The sequence below is a fragment of the Hemiscyllium ocellatum genome, chromosome 9, assembly GCF_020745735.1.
Source record: "Hemiscyllium ocellatum isolate sHemOce1 chromosome 9, sHemOce1.pat.X.cur, whole genome shotgun sequence".
In the NCBI taxonomy this organism is placed as follows: Eukaryota; Metazoa; Chordata; class Chondrichthyes; order Orectolobiformes; family Hemiscylliidae; genus Hemiscyllium; species Hemiscyllium ocellatum.
In genome coordinates, this window is record NC_083409.1 from 29,420,919 (window position 1) to 29,439,321 (window position 18,403).

An 18,403-nucleotide genomic window follows, 5' to 3' on the forward strand; every position below is an offset into this window, starting at 1 on the left:
AAGAGAGCATTAGAAATTTGTTCCTGATAAACTCTAACCATCTAATGCCATAAACTCAACAACATAAACAGTTTATTCATTAACAGTAAAGGGTTTTGCCAGGGACTGTAATACAGGCTTTTGTTTTTTTTTGGAACCAATGTATCTAGGTTTGAGATCCAAACTGACTTTCTGAATTGCAAAAGTTCCTCACACAATTGACCCACATCCATCTCCCCCTATTTTGAAATCCAAATCCAAAGATTCAAATTCAATCTGATGTGAAGCTTCATACTAAGGAGATTTACACCAGAATCTCTCAGTGATATAATTAGGACATGACTTCTTGCTTTGTTTTACATCATTATTTTTTTAAAAACAGAAACAACTGTTACCTGCGCAACTTAAAAACCTAAATTGGACAATTTTGCATATTTTATCAAGTTTAGCTTCTCAACCAACTATCTTTCCCAGGACTCAGCTACATTAAGTGAGCCACATATGAGCACAAAGTCTGCTCCCAAGGTTCCAACACTGCGACTTTAATCACAAGGGCTTGTGCCCATGCAGAAAGAAGGAATCTTCTTTTTTTGTTCACAGGAGGGAGATGTTGCATTTTTTTGTCCATCCTCATTATTCTCAACATCTATCCTCAAGGCAGTTAAGGGTCAACCATATTGCTATGGGTCTGGAGTCACATGTAAGTCAGACTACATAAGGATGCAAACTTCCTTCTCTGAAAGGAAGTTAGTGAACCACATGAGTCAATGACAATCAACAAGATCATCATTCGGCCAGCTCTTTATTCCACACTTTTACTGAATTCAAATTTCTCCATCTGCCATGATGAGATCTGAGCCTATGCCCCCAAAGCATAGTCATGGGATTCCAGATTACTGGCCCAGTGTCATAACAATGACGTCACTACTTCTGCTCTCCTTTGGCAATACATAAAATAACAGGATTGTGAGAATACAGTTAAAAGGCAGGGATGGCTTTAAATTGGTTCTGAATTGACATATTATAACTTTCAGGCACAAGCACTTTGAGTTAGAGGGACGTAGATATGCTGCAGAGCTGAGCTGAAAGGTGGCAAATGGAATTTAATGCAGAAAAGTGTGAGGTAATTCACTTTGCAAAGAGAAGCAGGAATAAAGAGTACTGGGCTAATGGTAAGATTCTTGGTAGTGTTGATGAGCAGAGAGAGCTTGGTGTCCATGGGCATAGATCCTTTAAAAGCTGTCACGAAGGTTGATAGGGTTGTTAAGGAGGCTAACGGTGTGTTAGCTTTTATTAGGAGGAGGAGTTTTGGAGCCTCGAGGTCATGCTGCAGCTGCTTAAAATTTTGGTGCAGCCGCATTTGGAGTATTGCATACAGTTCTGGCCACCTCATTATAGGAAGGATATGCAAGTTTTGAAAAGAATGCAGAGGAGATTTACTAAGATGTTGCCTGGTATGGAGGGAAGGTCTTATGAGGAAAGGCTGAAGGACTTGAGGCTATTTTTGTGAGAGAAGGAGGTTGAGAGGTGACCTAATTGAGACATATAAGATAATCAGAGGGTTAGATCAGGTGGACAGTGAGAGCCTTTTTCCTTGGATAGCGATGGCTATCACGAAGAGACATAGCTTTAAATAGAGGAGTGTAGATATAGGACAGAAGTCAGAGGTAGTTTCTTTACTCAGAGAATGTGGAACAGACTGCCTGCAACAGTAGACTCGCCAACTTCAAGGGCACTTAAATGGTCATTGGATAAACATATGGATGAAAATGGAATAGTGAGGACAGGTAGGCTTCAGGTTGGTTCCATAGCTTGGCGCAACATCAAAGGCCAAAGGGCCTGTACTGTACTGTGATGTTCTATGTTCTAACCTTAGCAGTGATGATTCCAATTCACAGCACACAAACATTTTTCAATTTGGAAGTAGCCATGGATCTTCATAGTTAAGTAACAGATTGACCATGTGGAGAAGCAAATCAAAAAATCTGATCACACCAAGATGACCGGACACTAAATGCGCAAGCTAACTTCAATATACATCCACAATTCAAATATTTAGGCATAGGCCTTTTCACGCTCTACAAACTCATGCACTTGACTGACAACCTAAATGCCAGTCAGAATAATTTATGAATGAGAGTTACAGGAGTGTTGAAATGTATTTGAACCATATAAATTAAGTGCCTGAAGAGGAGGTTGTTGTTTCAATTGATGTATTGACTGAGACATGTCTGACCTTTTAAATTTGCTAGATTTTCAAACAGCAACCATATCCAGTTCAATATTCTGCAGACTCTTGAATTACCTCATGGCCCCCAGATGGAAAACTGTTCCCTTATCCCTGACTCTGAAAGTCTTAGAATGTTAAGATTTATTTATTATCCATCTTCCAAGCCATTCTTTTGGATAATTAGAAATTGCATGACACCCATGAGATTCAGTCCATTTGTGTCTGAGTTTTGACAAGTGCAAGGTGCTGCATTTTGGGAAAGCAAATCTTAACATGACTTATACACTTAAAGGTAAGGACCTAGGGAGTGTTGCTGATCAAAGAGACATGGGAGTGCAGGTTCATAGCTCCTTGAAAGTGGAGTCGCAGATAGATAGGATAGTGAAGAAGGCGTTTCATATGCTTTCCTTTATTGGTCAGAGTATTGAGTACAGGAGTTCGGAGGTCATGTTGCGGCTGTACAGGACATTGGTTAGGCCACTGTTGGAATATTGCATGCAATTCTGGTCTCCTTCCTATCAAAAAGATGTTGTGAAACTTGAAAGGGTTCAGAAAAGATTTATAAGAATGTTGCCAAAGTTGGAGGATCTGAGCTACAGGGAGAGGCTGAACAGACTGGGGCTGTTTTCCCTGGAGCGTCGGAGGCTGAGGGGAGACATTATAGAGGTTTACAAAATTATGAGGGGCATGGATAGGATAAATAGACAAAGTCTTTTCCTTGGGGTTGGGGGATCCAGAACTAGAGGGCATAGGTTTAGGGCGAGAGGGGAAAGATATAAAAGAGACCTAAGGGACAACCTTTTCACGCAGAGGGTGATACATGTATGGAATGAGCTGCCAGAGACAGTGGAGGAGGTTGGTACAATTGCAACATTTAAGAGGCATTTGGATGGGTATATGAATAGGAAGGGCTTGGAGGGATATGGGCTGGGTGCTGGCAAGTGGGACTAGATTGGTTTGGGACATCTGGTCGGCATGGACAGGTTGGACAGAAGGGTCTGTTTCCATGCTGTACATCTCTATCACGGTAAGCATATTTTCCAATTCACTTTTAAATATACGTAAGCTATGCAATGAAGGTTTCTCTATTCACACTTGTCTGCACTAAATTCTTGGAGGCTGATATACCCGGAGACATCCTGCCGTTACATTCCTGAATGTGTCCTTCTCCTAAAGCAGATTACAAACACTCATGGGTCTACAATTTTGGTACATGGTTAGAAGCCCTTTTTAATAGACTAATGGGAGAAGACTAGCTCATGCCTTACAGGCTCCATGAATCTAGAAAAAGTGACCAGACTAAAAGCAGCTTCAGAAATACATACAAACAGAGTTGCATAGATGTATCCTCTCATTTTCTTTGCCAAAACTCATGAATCAGAATATTTCCCAATTGGCTGCATGACCTTGTGTTACTGACCCGCAAGAGTTACAGGATAATCATCAAGATGAGAATCATGGCCAATCAACACAACCAAAAGAAGAAATGTCAATGTTGACATAACTCTCGGTTTGATGCATAACACTCCAGGAATTCGAGACAGAATTTAAGACCTATATGGATTAAAGTGGTCTGTATCAACCAGCATACCGTAATTAGTTGAGACATATTTTATGTTTTTATCTCTGACTTTAAATATAGACATGTTCCAGTCTTAGGCTCCCAAACGATACAAGTAATTTCAACCCAGTATATACACTTAGCTTAATATCTTGAAATCAATAACTCCTCGAATGAGAAAGCAGCCTATGGTCTGGCAAGATTATAGCAACTTAACATTTACTGGTTTTTACTGAACTTCCTGGTCTTGAGCTTGATAGCTTCTTCACTGAAGATTCACTAATCGGCAGCAAAAAGTATCCTTCTCGGAGGAAGAATTACACACCTCTGGAGTAAATGGGACTTGAACCCAGTACCACTGCAACACAAAAGCCCTACCTTAATGTTCACGCTCCAACAATTAGTAGCCATCATCTGTCATCTTAACTTAAATCAAAGGTATTGCTTAACATGATTCACCATATTAACATGATACAGCGGATTTGGACAACATTGCCCCTGTGTAAAGGTAAGACACCGCTTTAAAAGTAATTATGGTCATGAGTCTCAAAACATATTAAAAAAATCAAACTGTTAGCTTAAGATCTGTTGCAAGGCACTTCCCTCAGCACCTCAAGTGGCACTTCAATGGATATCCAAACTAGATATCCCACGGTTAGCTTTTCTCATCAACCCAACATTGTGGTGGTACTACGCCAGTACTGAGTGTGCAGAAATATCAGCCACTTTCATACTGAGAAGTCCAAGGTCACTGCGGCAGTGCAAGCCTCCTATTCTCTGGTCTCTATGCACCATCTCAAGTCTCTATCCATCCTTTTCTTCACAGCCACCTGAACCAGTCAACTTATATTTTCGGTGTTACACCTAACACAATGCACTTGCAAGCCTATATCCATTTCATGACCTGTACTCTTGATTTACACGCATGCATGGTTTACCAACAGATGGAATCCTCATTCATGTATTGGATTCCCCCAGACTTGACAATTCCAATGCTTTCTGGACCAATGTCCCACTTCCCATAGGCCTGGTTCATCTGATACTTCAATTTGTGTCTTTGAATCCTCAGTATGTGCAATACATCAGGCAACCCAGAGCATCCTCACCAATGGCCAACATTAAGTTTTATGGCTTTTTATACAGCACTGGTTAAAATTTTGGATTTTCAAAATTCATGTTCGTGCTTGTAAAGATTGAAGATTTGCATTTCCTTGAATTTGTAAATATTAAGCAGAGTTTAAAATCTGAAAGGAATTTTATCAGCAGATACAGATCCAAATCAATGGTCACAATTAGCAATCTATTGACACTTTTACAACTGAATGACTTACACCACCATTTCATTAATTCTTACAGACAAGCAGTTTCTCCTGGCAAAACCTATGGCAGAAAATGTGAAATCTGGATGCACTGAAATTACACTAAATTCAAGAAAGTTATACACAAGCATATCTTTTGGCTGATCTGATCCCGAACACACGTTATGCTCCATACAGGTCGATATGCTATAAAGAGCTTATCATTAACACAAATTTGTTTTAACATGATCGACAAGTTGGGGGCACGGTCTCGAAAGCGCAAACTTTTAAAATGAGTGTTGGTTGTAATGCGATTACATCACCAACCCTTTAAGTGCTGTATCAGAAGTGCGATTTTTCTATTATGCAGGGTTGCACAAGAACACAACCATTGTCATAGAAGAATTACCTGTACAAGGCTCCTCCAAACCAATCTGCAAAATATTCTATCCCTATCAGCTCAACATGCTCATCTAATTTCCCCTTAAATAGATCCGTCATCGAACTCAGCAAATCCAGTGGTAACAAGCTCCACTTTTTCACCACTGTTTGATTGAAGAAATTTTTCCCAAATTCATTATAATGTTAATGATTATATTATCTTGATAAACCCACTTTATACACTTCATCACAAGTGTTCGACATCCACCTTGAAACAACTTTTTTCAAGACCTCTATCAGTTCATTGCTGGGCCTTTTTTTGACAAATGAGCTGAGACTGTACTTTTTTGCTATGATCTCATAATTGCTGTCATCCTCATCAATACGTTTTGCACATTTCTCCTTTGCTTCTTAAACATGTGCCCACTATTTGGTAATTCTCCCAGTGTTGTAGCCAAATTGGTCTGAATCACATCAGACTATCCCGATTTGTCTCTTGAACACAATGGTAACAAGGATCTTTTTGTCAGCTGAGGTGAATGTTAATAGCTGCACAACCAATGTACCTTCGCCTCCCATGAGTACCTTGTTTATCTGATGTCTTTGGGACGTATACAGCACCTTCCACTACGAAGACTGATGCAAAATACTGATCTGTAATTTTCGTGTTCCTCATTATTAATTCCAGACTGCATCCTCCAAGTCCCAAATTTATTTTAGTCGCTCTCTTTTCATATACCCAAAGAAGCTCTTGCTGTTTGCTTTTATATTTCTCATCAATTTACTTTCATAATCAATTTTCTCCTCCTTTATTAGTTTCTTAGTGATCTCCTCGAACTCCCAATATCATATGGTATTGCATCCCTCAGTTTTTGATTGGTTGCCTTCCTTGACTATCTTTGTTAACCACAGGTACTCACTTTTATTAAGTCCTCTTTGACTGGATTAAATTTTTGTTTTGCATTATAAAATATCTGCTTTTATGTCAGCAACTGCTCATTCATTCAGTTTCCACTTAATCTATCTTCCCAGCTTGCATCAGAAAACTCTTTCTTCATATCTCTGCAATTGCTTTAATTTAATTTTAATTTGAAGACTCTGGTTTGAGACCAGAATTATTCTCATTCAAACTGGATTTGAAATTCCACCATGTTGTGACCACTACTGCCTTGTCTTAGGTCACTGTTAGCCCTCCAAAAAATCTAATTGTCTGGAAGGAATAGATTTGATATTGACCAATCACAGACCAAAATGTCTATTTATTAACCAACAAGAAAGTCTACATCTACAAGTTCATGCAACAATTTTAAACAGATGTGTTTAAAATTCTTGAATTCCCAATTTTACCAGAGAGGACTTCAGTTAGAATGTTTCTTGATTTGATAATTCTCCCATGTTACCATGAACATCTTTTATAGTTTGGCCAGCGACCATATTGACTGACTAAACTTTCCCCACTTAAGAAACATGTTTGAAATGGCCAAGTTTGGTATGAGGAAGCATACTCCATTTTTTTAAAACCATCAAAAACACTCCGTGCCTCTCTTATCTGCTTTCAGTATCCAATACCAATTCTGCGTGTGAGTCTCTGAACAAAATTACTTAAGTATAGTCAATCAGATCTCTCGAGAGATTCTGGAAATGGTGCAAAGGGCATTTTAAGTATATTCTGACCAAGGATGTACTCCTTGTCAAACAATAATCTTTACAACTTGTAGCCAGACTTTGGAGAGAGAAAAATATCAAACACTACAAATAAAATGACTTAAAGCACTCGTCAGTGAACTTATGCTCTCTAATGAGGGGTACTCATTGCTTTCAAGTCCCTTTTGAACTCATTGTTAATAACTATTCATTTCTATAAACAAGATTACCTGGAATACATTCTTCATTTGTTTAAAATGTTGCAGTTAGGCCATATTCCTGGGCAGCACAATTGAAGGAAAGGCATGCAAGTTAGGAGAGAACATGCAGCAAGGTACTGAGTGTCCAGCTGGTGTATCGGATAAAATCCATCCAATACATCTCACGTTAAATTTGTGTCAGGAACAGATCTCACAAGTGTTTGGCCACAGTTGACAGGAAGGTCACTACATCAGGTTGAACCTATACCCAGACATTTCTCATACAACTTGAATTGTCCCCTTAATACTTTTCTCAAAAGGAATATTTGTTGCTTTTTATTTAATGTTTTTGAGTAGTCTGTAGATAGCTTGGACAGAACTATGCCAGGAAAGCCTAAACAACTGCCTTCAGGGCAAGACTGTGGACATTTTGTAGGCAAGTTGGCACAGCAGAGACTCTATATCGCTGGCATATAAAAAATGTATTCCAGGATACTATAAAAATATGTCCACAATCACAAAGATGCATTTGTTTCAAATCATATGGTACTTACCAGAAGGAGCCGGACAAATTTTTACTGGTTGTTGTTTTAAAACAGATACCACATTTTGAACTGGGTGAATTATAATCGTTTTTCCAGCGAGTGTCGGGCTAGACTGTGACACAGATAATGCTGGAATGAGGATGGGCTTCGGTTGAATCGGTTTCTGTTTCGAAATATTTGACGTGACATTCACTGTAACAGAGGAACATAGGTTTCTAATTCCGGTACAAATAATTACTAGTTATCGAAACTGTAACATGATTTTACATGTAGAGCACTAAAGCTGAATTCCAGCAACTCTGGTACAAAATATACAGAATGCATAATGTTTCATGGTTGATTTTGTTGGGCTGAGTTTGACACTTTTTCCATAGTTTTCCAAGATTGAAGTCTACAAGCTATCAAGAAATAAAAAGAAAGTCAACCAAAAAATCTTAATTATCTGTTTCTTTTGAACAAAAGAGGCACAAGTCAATAATCTTCTTCAAATCATGTAATTTAAGAAGACGCATCAATAATTATCTTTGATGGAGATTCGAAAGATTCTGGAAGAGTCCCTGCAGATTGGAGGGTAACTAATATTCAAAAAACGGAGGTAGAGAAAAACCAGGGAATTATAGACCAGTAAGCCTAACATCAGTAGTGGGGAAAATTCTCTAATATATTATTAAGGAGTTTATGGCGGAGCATTTAGAAAGCATTTTGGAAAGTCAAATCAAGGTACAGGTTTCATGGTGAATGGTTGGGCCTTAAGGAGTGTACTGGAACAGAGGGACCTTGGATTTCAGGTTCACCATTCTCTGAAAGTGGAGTCACAGGTAGACAAGGCAGTGAAGGCAGTTTTTGGTACACTGGCCTTCATCAGTCAGGGCACTGAGTATAGAAGCCGGGAAGTTATGTTACACTTGTACAGGACCTTGGTGAGGCCACACTTGGAGTATTGTGTTCAGTTTTGGTTATCTTGCTATAGAAGGATGTTGTTAAACTGAAAAGAGTGGAGCAAAAATTTACAAGGATGTTGCCTGGACTTAGTGGTCTGAGTTGCAGGAAAGGTTGGACGAGCTTGGACTTTTTTCTTTAGTTTAGGAGATTGAGGGGGAACACTATGGAAATGCACTTGATCTTTTTCCCAGAATTGGGAACAGAGGACTAGAGGGCATCAGTTTAAAGTTAGAGGACAAAGTATAAAAGAGAACCTGAGGAGCAACGTTCTTACACAGAGGGCGGTAGGCCATGTGGAATGAGCTGCCACTGGAAACTGTTGAAGCGGGTACACAACAACATTTAGAAGACATTTGGATAAGTACATGGATAGGAAAGAATTAGAAGGATATGGGCCAAGTGCAGGGAAATGAGGTCAGCGTGGACAGACATTTTGGTCAGCATGGACCAGTTTGGGCCTGTCTCCGTGCTGGAGGACTCTATGACTCTGAGCGAGGTCAGGGGGGATATCTCAGAGACTTATAAAATTCTAATAGAACTGGACAGGTAGATGCAGGAAGGATTTTCCTGACGGTGGGTGTGTCCAGAACCAGGGGTCACAGTTTGAGGATTCAGGGTAGGCCATTTAGGACAGAGATGAGGAGTTATTTCTTCACCCAAAGAATGATAAGCCTGTGGAATTCAATACCAGAAGTAGTAGTTGATGCCAAAACATTGAATGCATTCAAGAGGCAGCTAGATTTAGTACTTGGGGCAAATGGGATCAAAGGTTAATGAGAAAAAGCAGGATTAGGCGACCACGTCGGACAATCAGCCATAATCGTGAATGATGGAGCAGACTCAAAGGGCTGAATGGTCTCTTCTTATGTTCCTATGACACATTTGATCGATGAAATTAAACCAAGATGAGTAATACTTGCAGCTAGCATTTCCAATTCACATAATTTTGAAATGTACCCCTTGCTTCCAATAGGAAATGAATGATGATACAGAGAGGAGAATAGTTTTGGTACAATAAAACAGAATCCAACAGCGCTTTACATGGCCTCATTAGAAATCATCTTAAGTAAAACGTAATTATGATACCTGGCACAGACTCTTCACACTGAACTTCAAGGGAGCTTGTCACCTTTGACTCTCTTGATGGAGAAGAGCAATCACTGGTCTTACTCCATGGTGAAACTGGAGAAGACTGACATGATAAGGTGTACAGTAGTTCTTCCTATTTAGAGTAAAATAGGGAAGTTACAGTCAGAACTACAAGTAGTATAAACCTTGGTGCGAATTCTGTAAATACTACCTTACTATTTCAAAGTAATTTATTACATATGCAAAATCCTGGGAGATTGGAAAGATGAAGTAAATGCAAATTCTCTTTTCAATCATGAAGAACATTGTATTCTTTAATATTAGCATGACAAAAAAAGTCTATGATAATGAGAGGTTGCAAAGAAAACATGAACTTGTTGTCTCTTCAGAGAGGTTGCTATATACTGCCAGCATTTAACATTCTACTTCTAATAATTACGCAGATATATTTTCTTTGTGTCACACACTATCAGTTTACCAAATCAAAGTATAAATGATCACAAATATTTTCTGAATTCAAGTTTTTCATTTCCCTCTTAACCTCCCATAAAAGCAGCACGGTTATCAACTGAAGAGTTCACTTATGAACGAGAACAATTGTAAGCATGGAGGGCATTCAGTCAGTTTGCAAATCAAAGGATACATAGTACAATTCATGATCTCAGAACACTCCAAACACTTTGCAGACAATGATATACTTTTGAAATTCATAACTGGCATGGGAGGTAATGTCAAAGAGTTTGGTGCTGGAAAAGCACAGCTGTTCAGGCAGCGTCCGAGGAGCAGGAAAATCGACGTTTCAGGCATAAGCCTGTCATCAGGAATGAGGCTTGTGGGCCAAAGGGGCAGAGAGATAAATGGGAAGGGGGTGGGGCTGGGGGGGGGGGGGGGGTGGTGGAGGTAGCTGGGAATAGCATAGATAGATGAAGGTGGGGGTGAAAATGATAGGTCGGAGAGAAGGGTGGAGCAGATAGGTGGGAAGGACGATGGATAGGTAGGACCATTTAAGAGGATGGCGCCAAGATGGAAGGTTGTGACTGGGGAAACTGGTCAAATCCACATTGATCCCATGTGGTTGGAGGGTCCCAAGGCAGAAGATGAGGCATTCTTCCTCCAGGCATTGGGTGGTTAGGGTTTGGTGATGGAGGAAGCCCAGAACCTGCATGTCCTTGGGGGAGTGGGTAGGGGAATCAAAATGTTCACCTACATGCCAGTGGAGGCTGGTCAGTGCAGGAGTCCCAGAGATGTTCTCTGAAATGATCCGCTAGATGGCATCCTGTCTCTCCAATGTAGAGGAGATTACACTGGGTGGAACAGAGGCAGTAGATAACCTTTGTGGAAGTACAGGTAAATTTCTGTCGGAAGTAGAAGGATCCTTTTGTGCCTTGGTTGGAGGTGAGGGGCTAGGTGTGGGCACAGGTTTTGCACTTCCTGCAATGGCAGGGGAAGGTGCCAGGAGGGGAGGGTGGGTTGGTGGGGCGCGTGGACCTGACAAGGGAGTCGCAGAGGGAATAATCTCTCCAAAACGCAGATGGGAGTTGGTGAGGGAACTATATCTCTTGTGGTAGGGTCTGTTTGTAGGTAGCGGAAATGGCAGAGGATGATGCAGTTATCCAGAGGTTGTTGGGGTGGAAGTCGAGGACCAGGGGAGTTCGGTCCTTTGTTTTGAGTGGTCTGGCTTAGTCTCTAACATTTTTAAGCAGGCAGCCCAGACCATAACATTATAATTTTTTTTCGGTAAGTATACAGTGAAAAATCACTCGGACTAAGTTAGCTAGGTTGACTACCAAGTTTTAAAACAGACAAAAATTTATTCACAAAAGTACGCAATGAAACACAAAGAACAGAAAAAAAATCCCAACAGAACTCAGTCTCTCCAAATGAGACTTAAATTATGCTCTTCCGAATATATACAACAGTCCCAATAAACAAATCCCTTAACCACAGCAAAAATGAAACAAAAGCTTACAGGTCGAAGTTAAAAGGGCAGAAGGAGAGAGAGTCTCACAGCCGGTGTCCACATAGCCCACAGCTGAACTCCCCAACTAGTTCTGGACTGAACTGCTCAGCTAGAGAGCTGGCCACGCCCCCCTGACTTATACAGATTACTTGTAAAAACATAAAATCTTTGGCCTAAAGACTCATCTGTTTACTTATAAACAAAAAGGCCTTTCATCTCTGGAGCAAACCCAGCCTTTTTGGAGCCCGGTCTGTTTACGACCCCTCCGAAAAAAAAAGCTAAGAAGAAGTATCCTTGAGAAAAGAAACAGCTTTTCGAGAAAAAGACCAGCTTGTGACACCTTGTTATGATTGGAGTGGCTGAGTTCAAGGGTGGAAGTGTAGGAAGTGGAAGAGATACATTGGAGGGCATTGTCGACCATGTGGGAGGGGAAATTCCGGTCTTTGAAGGAGGAGGCTATCTGGGATGTCCTCGGGTGGAATTGGTCCTCGCAACTGAGGCGGAGGAATTAGGAATAAGGGATAGCATATTTACAGGAGGCAGGGTGGGAGGATGTGTAGTCCAAGTAGCTGTGGGAGTGAGTGGATTTGTCATGGATTTACATGTTGAGTCGGTCGCTGGATATGGAGATGGAGAGGTCCAGGAAGGGGAGGGAGGTGTCGGAGATGGTCCAGGTGAATGTGAGACCAGGGTGGAAGATGAACTATTCAACCTCCTCGTGGGAGCATGAGGTAGCGCCGATACAGTCATCAATATAGTGGAGGAAAAGTGCGGAATGGTAGTTGTAGAAGATGGACTGTTCCATGTACCTAACGAAGAGACAGGCATAGCTGGAACCCATGCGGGTGTCCATGGCTACCCCTTTGGTCTGGAGGAAGTGGGAGGATTGGAAGTTGTTGTTGAGGGTGAGAACCAGTTCAAGGAGTCGAATGAGAATATCAATGGAAGGGTACTAGTTGGGTCGATGTGAGAGGAAGAAACGGAGGGCTTGAAGGCCTTTGTCTTGGTGGATAAGCTTTACATAAATGACTGCATAATCAGAGCAACTGAGGAATAAGTATTTGCCAGGACATCAGGGAAACTTCTAGTTCTCCATTGAAAAGCATAGTGAGATGTTATAACAAGGCAAGAGTGTCCATTTCACAACTTCTCTGAATGACAAAATCTTTGACCATGCCCAATAAAGTATGAGCTAAGAGTATCCACCCAGTCTCTGGACTGAGTCTTCAGCTTTCAACCATTTGGTTCAGAGGAACAAAGGTACTCGCTCTGAACTATGGCTCTTCACCCAAAAATGAAAGACTGGGTAAGACAGCCAGAGTAAAACACAATCTTGTTAGCGATACAGAACAGCCAAGTCGAGAGTGGACAAGTTAAATTTTAACAAAACAGAAGGCGGCAGGAAACGTTGATTGAAAACAATGAGATTTTGACTGAAAGTGGTAAAAGGACGCGAGACAAGGAGGAGAACCAGATGATGAAAAATTGTTGCTTGTAAACATCTTGGAAATCCAAAAGGAGATTGTGTAGTTAGGGCAATAATAATCCCAACTACATACAGCACTTTAACAACGCTTCTTTACATTATTTCAAACATAGCAGCTCACTTTGCACATTTGATCACTTTAAATAAATCTATCCATCTTTTTGATTAGTGATATGAAAGGAGCTTTAACACAAATGTTAGCCTTTTCATCAGCATTATGAGTTCCATTCACTAACCGTTTAAAACAATATCATTCTTTGTTGTGCAGTCAGGCACATGAAATGACAGCCACGTTAAAAACTTCATATCATCTCCAAAATACAGGAAAGGAATGATGTAAGACAAACCAAAACTAAATCAAAGGTAGGAGTTTGCTTGATTTCATACAAGCAAATAAAAATTGTAAATGAAGAAAATATAAATAAAGAGAAGGTAGAACTCCAAGACTTAATAGTGCAGAGAAGCAGTGATAATATCACTGGACAGTAATCCCGGTGATCCCACAGTCTGGGAAATGGACTCAAACACGACTTTGGTAGCTGGTTGGAATTTCATATCAATTACTAAATCTGTGATATAAATGACCATGAAACAATCACTGATTGTTGCAATAATCTATCTGGTTCATTTACTTTTTTTTGAGCTGAGTAGGGGAACATGCTGCTTTTCTCAGCTTTGGCCGACAAGTCATACTGAACCCAATGCAATGTGGTTGACTCGAGCTTCTGAAATGGCCTAACAAGGGCAACAAATAGCAGCCTTTCTATTCACACCAACATCCAACGAAAGAATAAAGAAAAACTGCATTGTAAAAAAGGGTGAAGAAATTCTAGATGTCTAAGCCATATAATCTTTGAAAACTATTTATGTTGAATTTCTTTTTTGGATAGGAGGGCAGTAAATAAGTCATGGAGAATTCCTAGAAGCTGTTGGTTTAGACTGAAGAGGTGAGCAATTAGAAATATGCTACTTGATCAAATACGGATTTTACAGAATCACAGAATTGTTCATTCACAGAAGGAGGCCATTCAGCGCATCATGCCAATAGCAGTACTTTTACCTAGAGTAATTTTCCTGCCTTTCCCAATATCCCTGCATAGCATTAATCATTCAATGCCCTCCTGAATGACTCAGTTGAAACTGGGTCCACCACATTTCCAGACAGTGCGGTTCATGTTAGATTCCCTACAGTATGGAAACGGGTCAAATGGCCCAACAAGTCCTCACCCAACCCTCTGAAGAGTAACCCATCCAGACCCATTTCCCTCTGACTAATGCACCTAACACTGTGGGCAATTTAGCATGGCCAATTCACCTGACTTGCATATCTTTGGATTGTGGGAGGAAACGGGAGCACCTGGAGGAAACCCACGCAGACACGGGAGAGTGTGCAAACTCCACACAGACAGTAGCCAGAGGCTCGAATTGAACCTGTGTCCCTGGCGCTATGAGGCAGCAGTGCTAACCACTGAGCACAGTGCCACCCCATAATATCTTAAATACTTACTGTGTGAAAAAAAGTTTTCTCACATTACCATTGCTCCACTTGCACATCACTTAAAATCTTGCCTTCTTATTCTTTTTCCTTTTATGATCAGGAACAGCTTCTCCCCATCTACTCTGTCCAACCTGGTTATGACAAATCTTCACTCAGTCTTTTCCTCTCCCAGGAGAACAGTCCCAAAATCTTTAATCTATCCCAGAACCAAAATTTCTCAATCCTCAAACCCATTCTTCTAAATCATTTTGCACCATTTCTAATACATTGACAGGGACATTTAAGCAACTCTTGGATAGGCATATGGAAGAAAGTACAATGAAGGGTATGTAGGTTAGTCTAATCTTCAAGAAGGATAAAAAGGCCAACACAACATAGAGGGCCAAAAGGCCTCTCCTATGCTGTTCTATGTGGCGCCCACAATTGTCCACAATACTCTTGTAGAGTTCTAATAGGTGTTCTGTACAAATGCAACATGAACTCCCTGCTCTTGTACACGAGGCTCCTATTAATAAAGCCAAGAGTAGCATCTGCTTTATTTAACTCATCTCCAGCTGTCCTGTCCTCTTCAATGATCTGTGCACACATCCCCAGGTCCCTCAGCTCTTGCACTCCTTTTAATAATTTGTACCTCTCATTTTATGGATGTCTTTCAATGTTCTTCCAACCAGAATATAGCATCTCACACTTCTCTGCATTGAGCCTCATCTGCCAACTAGCCACCCAATCTACAACTTGTCAATGTTGTTCTGGAGTTGTAGGTGGTCCTGAATTTGTAGTGGGTAACTCAAGTCTTAGTAATGCAGTCAAATCTTTTGATGGCATAACTGAAGTGAGGAATAAAGTGGCGACATAAAAGTCAATAAAAGCAACAGCATAAGATATTTATTGAGATTCTACATCAGAAACTTGGCAATAATACTTCTACATCAAACTGCCAGCAACCTGTTACTCAGGTAGTTAGGTAATTCATTCGGAAATCAGAGAAAGAAAGTCAAAATGACAGATAATCATTTTAACTGAGAGGTGATATAGTGTTAACATGTACCAGTAACCCAGAACCCCAGGTTAATTAACTTAAATCCAACCAAAGCCAATAATTAGATTAGAATTCAAGAAAACTTTGGAATAGATTAGATTAGATTCCTCTACAGTGTGGAAACAGGCCCTTCGGCCCAACAAGTCCACACCAACCCTCCGAACAGTAACCCACCCAGACCCATTTCTGTCTGATTAATGCACCTAACACTATGGGCAATTCAGCATGATCAATTCACCTGACCTGCACATCTTTGGACTGTGGGAGGAAACCGGAGCAGCCGGAGGAAACCCACGCAGACACGGGGAGAATGTGCAAACTCCACACAGTCACCTGAGGCTGGAATTGAACCTGGGTGCCTGTTGCTATGAGACAGCAGTGCTGACCACTAGTTGAATGGCTGCTGTCCACTGTTACAAAAAATGGATTCAGTTCATTCATTTCCTACACTGAAGGAAATCTCTCATCCTTATCTGATATGGCCAATGTGAAATTCCAAATCCACAAAATTTGAAGTTAGGTCAATTGCAAGTTTCAACAGAGATTGTCAGATTTTGTTCAGCAAAGATATTCACAGAGTTATAGAGATGTACAGCACAGAAACAGACCCTTCAGTCCAACTTGTCCATGTCGAACAGATATCTTAAACTAAACTAGTCCCATTTCACAGCACTTGGCCCATATCCCTTCCTATTCCTATACCCATCCAGATGTCTTTCAAATGTTGCAATTGTACCAGACTCCACCACTTCTTCCGGCAGTTCATTTCATACACGTAGCATCCTCTGCATGAAAAAGTTGCCCGTTAAGTCCCTTTTAAATCTTTTCCACTTCACCCTAAATCTATGCTCTCTGGTTCTGGACTCCCCCATCCCAGGGAAAAGACCTTTTGTCTATCTACCCATGTCCCTCATGATTATATAAATCTCTGTAGGGTCACTTCTCTGCCTCCCACGCTCCAGGGAAAACAACCCCAGTCTATTCAGCTTCTCCATAAAGCTAAGGGTTCAGGGTTATGAAACAAAAATGAGTAGATAACGTAAGATAAAGATCAATCACCATCTAATGGAATGGTGAAACAGTGCAGAGATAAATGATCTACTCCTGTCCTACTTCCCTACTCTCTTGCCATAGTTTTCTTTCACTCAATAGAACAATAGTACATCATAGTTCAATAAGTCAGAGGTGTGCCCCATGAACCACCATTTGAAACTCACATTCTTCTGCAAAATATTGCAGACTCAAATGAATCTTTTAAAATACTGTGGTTTGTGACTGTTCTCAGCAGCCAAAACAAATCAAGACTCAGCCCAGCATCCAAAAAAACTGCTTACGTTTTGCAAAATTGAATCTGAAGAAATTATTGAACAGCTCGAAGCTGGAGACTGAGGCTCAGACATGATCTGTATGCCTGCAGAAAAGGACAAAAATATACATCATTCACATGAACACGTTGACAACTTTGCAAATCATTTCTTCCACCAAAGCTTTGTGATTGTGCATAACAATATGGTAAGCGAATTCAATTCATAAGTAACTTACCCTGAAAAAAAAAACAAATTCCTGCTAATAGAAACAGAGTCATACATAATGGAAACAGACCCTTTGGGCTAACCAGTCCACACTGACTATGTTCCCAAACTAAACACGTCCCACCTGCCTGCGGTTTGCCCATATCCCTCCAAACCTTTCCTATTCATGAACTTATCCAAATATCAATTAAACGTTCTAACTGCATGAGCATCCACCATTTTCTCTAGCAGTTTTCATGCTTCACACAAACCATTCTGTAAAAATATTGCCCCTTCTGTCCTTTTTAAAATTTTCTCCTCTCACTTTAAAAGTATGCCCCCTTGTGTTGAATTCCCCTACCCAAGGGAAAAAGATCCTTGTCATTCACCTTATCCACGCTCCTTTTGATTTTATAAACTCAACCTCCAACGTTCCACTGAAAAAAGTTCCAGCCTTCCCAGTCTATTTTTATGTCTTAAACCCTCCATTCGTAGCAACATGTTTGTAAATCTTTTCTGAACCCTCTCCAGTTTACTAATATCCTTCCTCTAACAGGGCGACTAGAACTGCATACAGTACTCCAGACGGTCTTTTAATTGAATTACACTCAGTGAATTAACATTGTATCTTGGACAGACACAAATATTGTCAGTTTTTCCTCATCAAACTGATTATAAATAAATTAATCTCCAATCAGTTTCCAATGAAGTACACATTCATGAAAGTCATTTTAAGTTCATTAATGTCTATATCAATGTCTTAGATGTAGAGAGCAAATGTATGGTAGCAAAATTTGGCAGTTACACCAACGTAGACTGAAAATTGAATTGTCAACAGGAGTTGAAGAGGCTACAAAGCTATATAGGTGGATTCAGTGAGTGGGCAAAAAAAGTTGGCAGATGGAAGATTATGTAGGAAATGCGAACTCGTCCAGTTTGGCAGCAAGTTTCCTATTTAAATAGAGATTGCAGAACTTGGGTTAGTACAATCAGATCTGGGTGCCCTGGTAGATGAATCACAAAAGGTTTGCGAGTACAGC

The 18,403-nt window shown here is 40.4% G+C and overlaps 1 protein-coding gene across 2 annotated transcripts in view; it reads right to left on the bottom strand.

Moving 5' to 3' along the window:
• Positions 1-18,403, bottom strand: part of atf6 (activating transcription factor 6) — a 327,368-nt gene that overhangs the window by 288,068 nt on the left and 20,897 nt on the right. Inside the window, exons 4-6 of one of the 2 annotated variants that reach the window (XM_060830102.1) lie at positions 17,187-17,263; positions 9,867-10,002; positions 7,848-8,030 (exon numbers count right to left, since the gene is read on the bottom strand). In XM_060830102.1, the coding sequence (XP_060686085.1) occupies positions 7,848-8,030; positions 9,867-10,002; positions 17,187-17,263 (396 nt within the window). The remainder of the gene's footprint in view (positions 1-7,847; positions 8,031-9,866; positions 10,003-17,186; positions 17,264-18,403) is intronic. The other variant, XM_060830103.1, reaches the window with a different exon arrangement.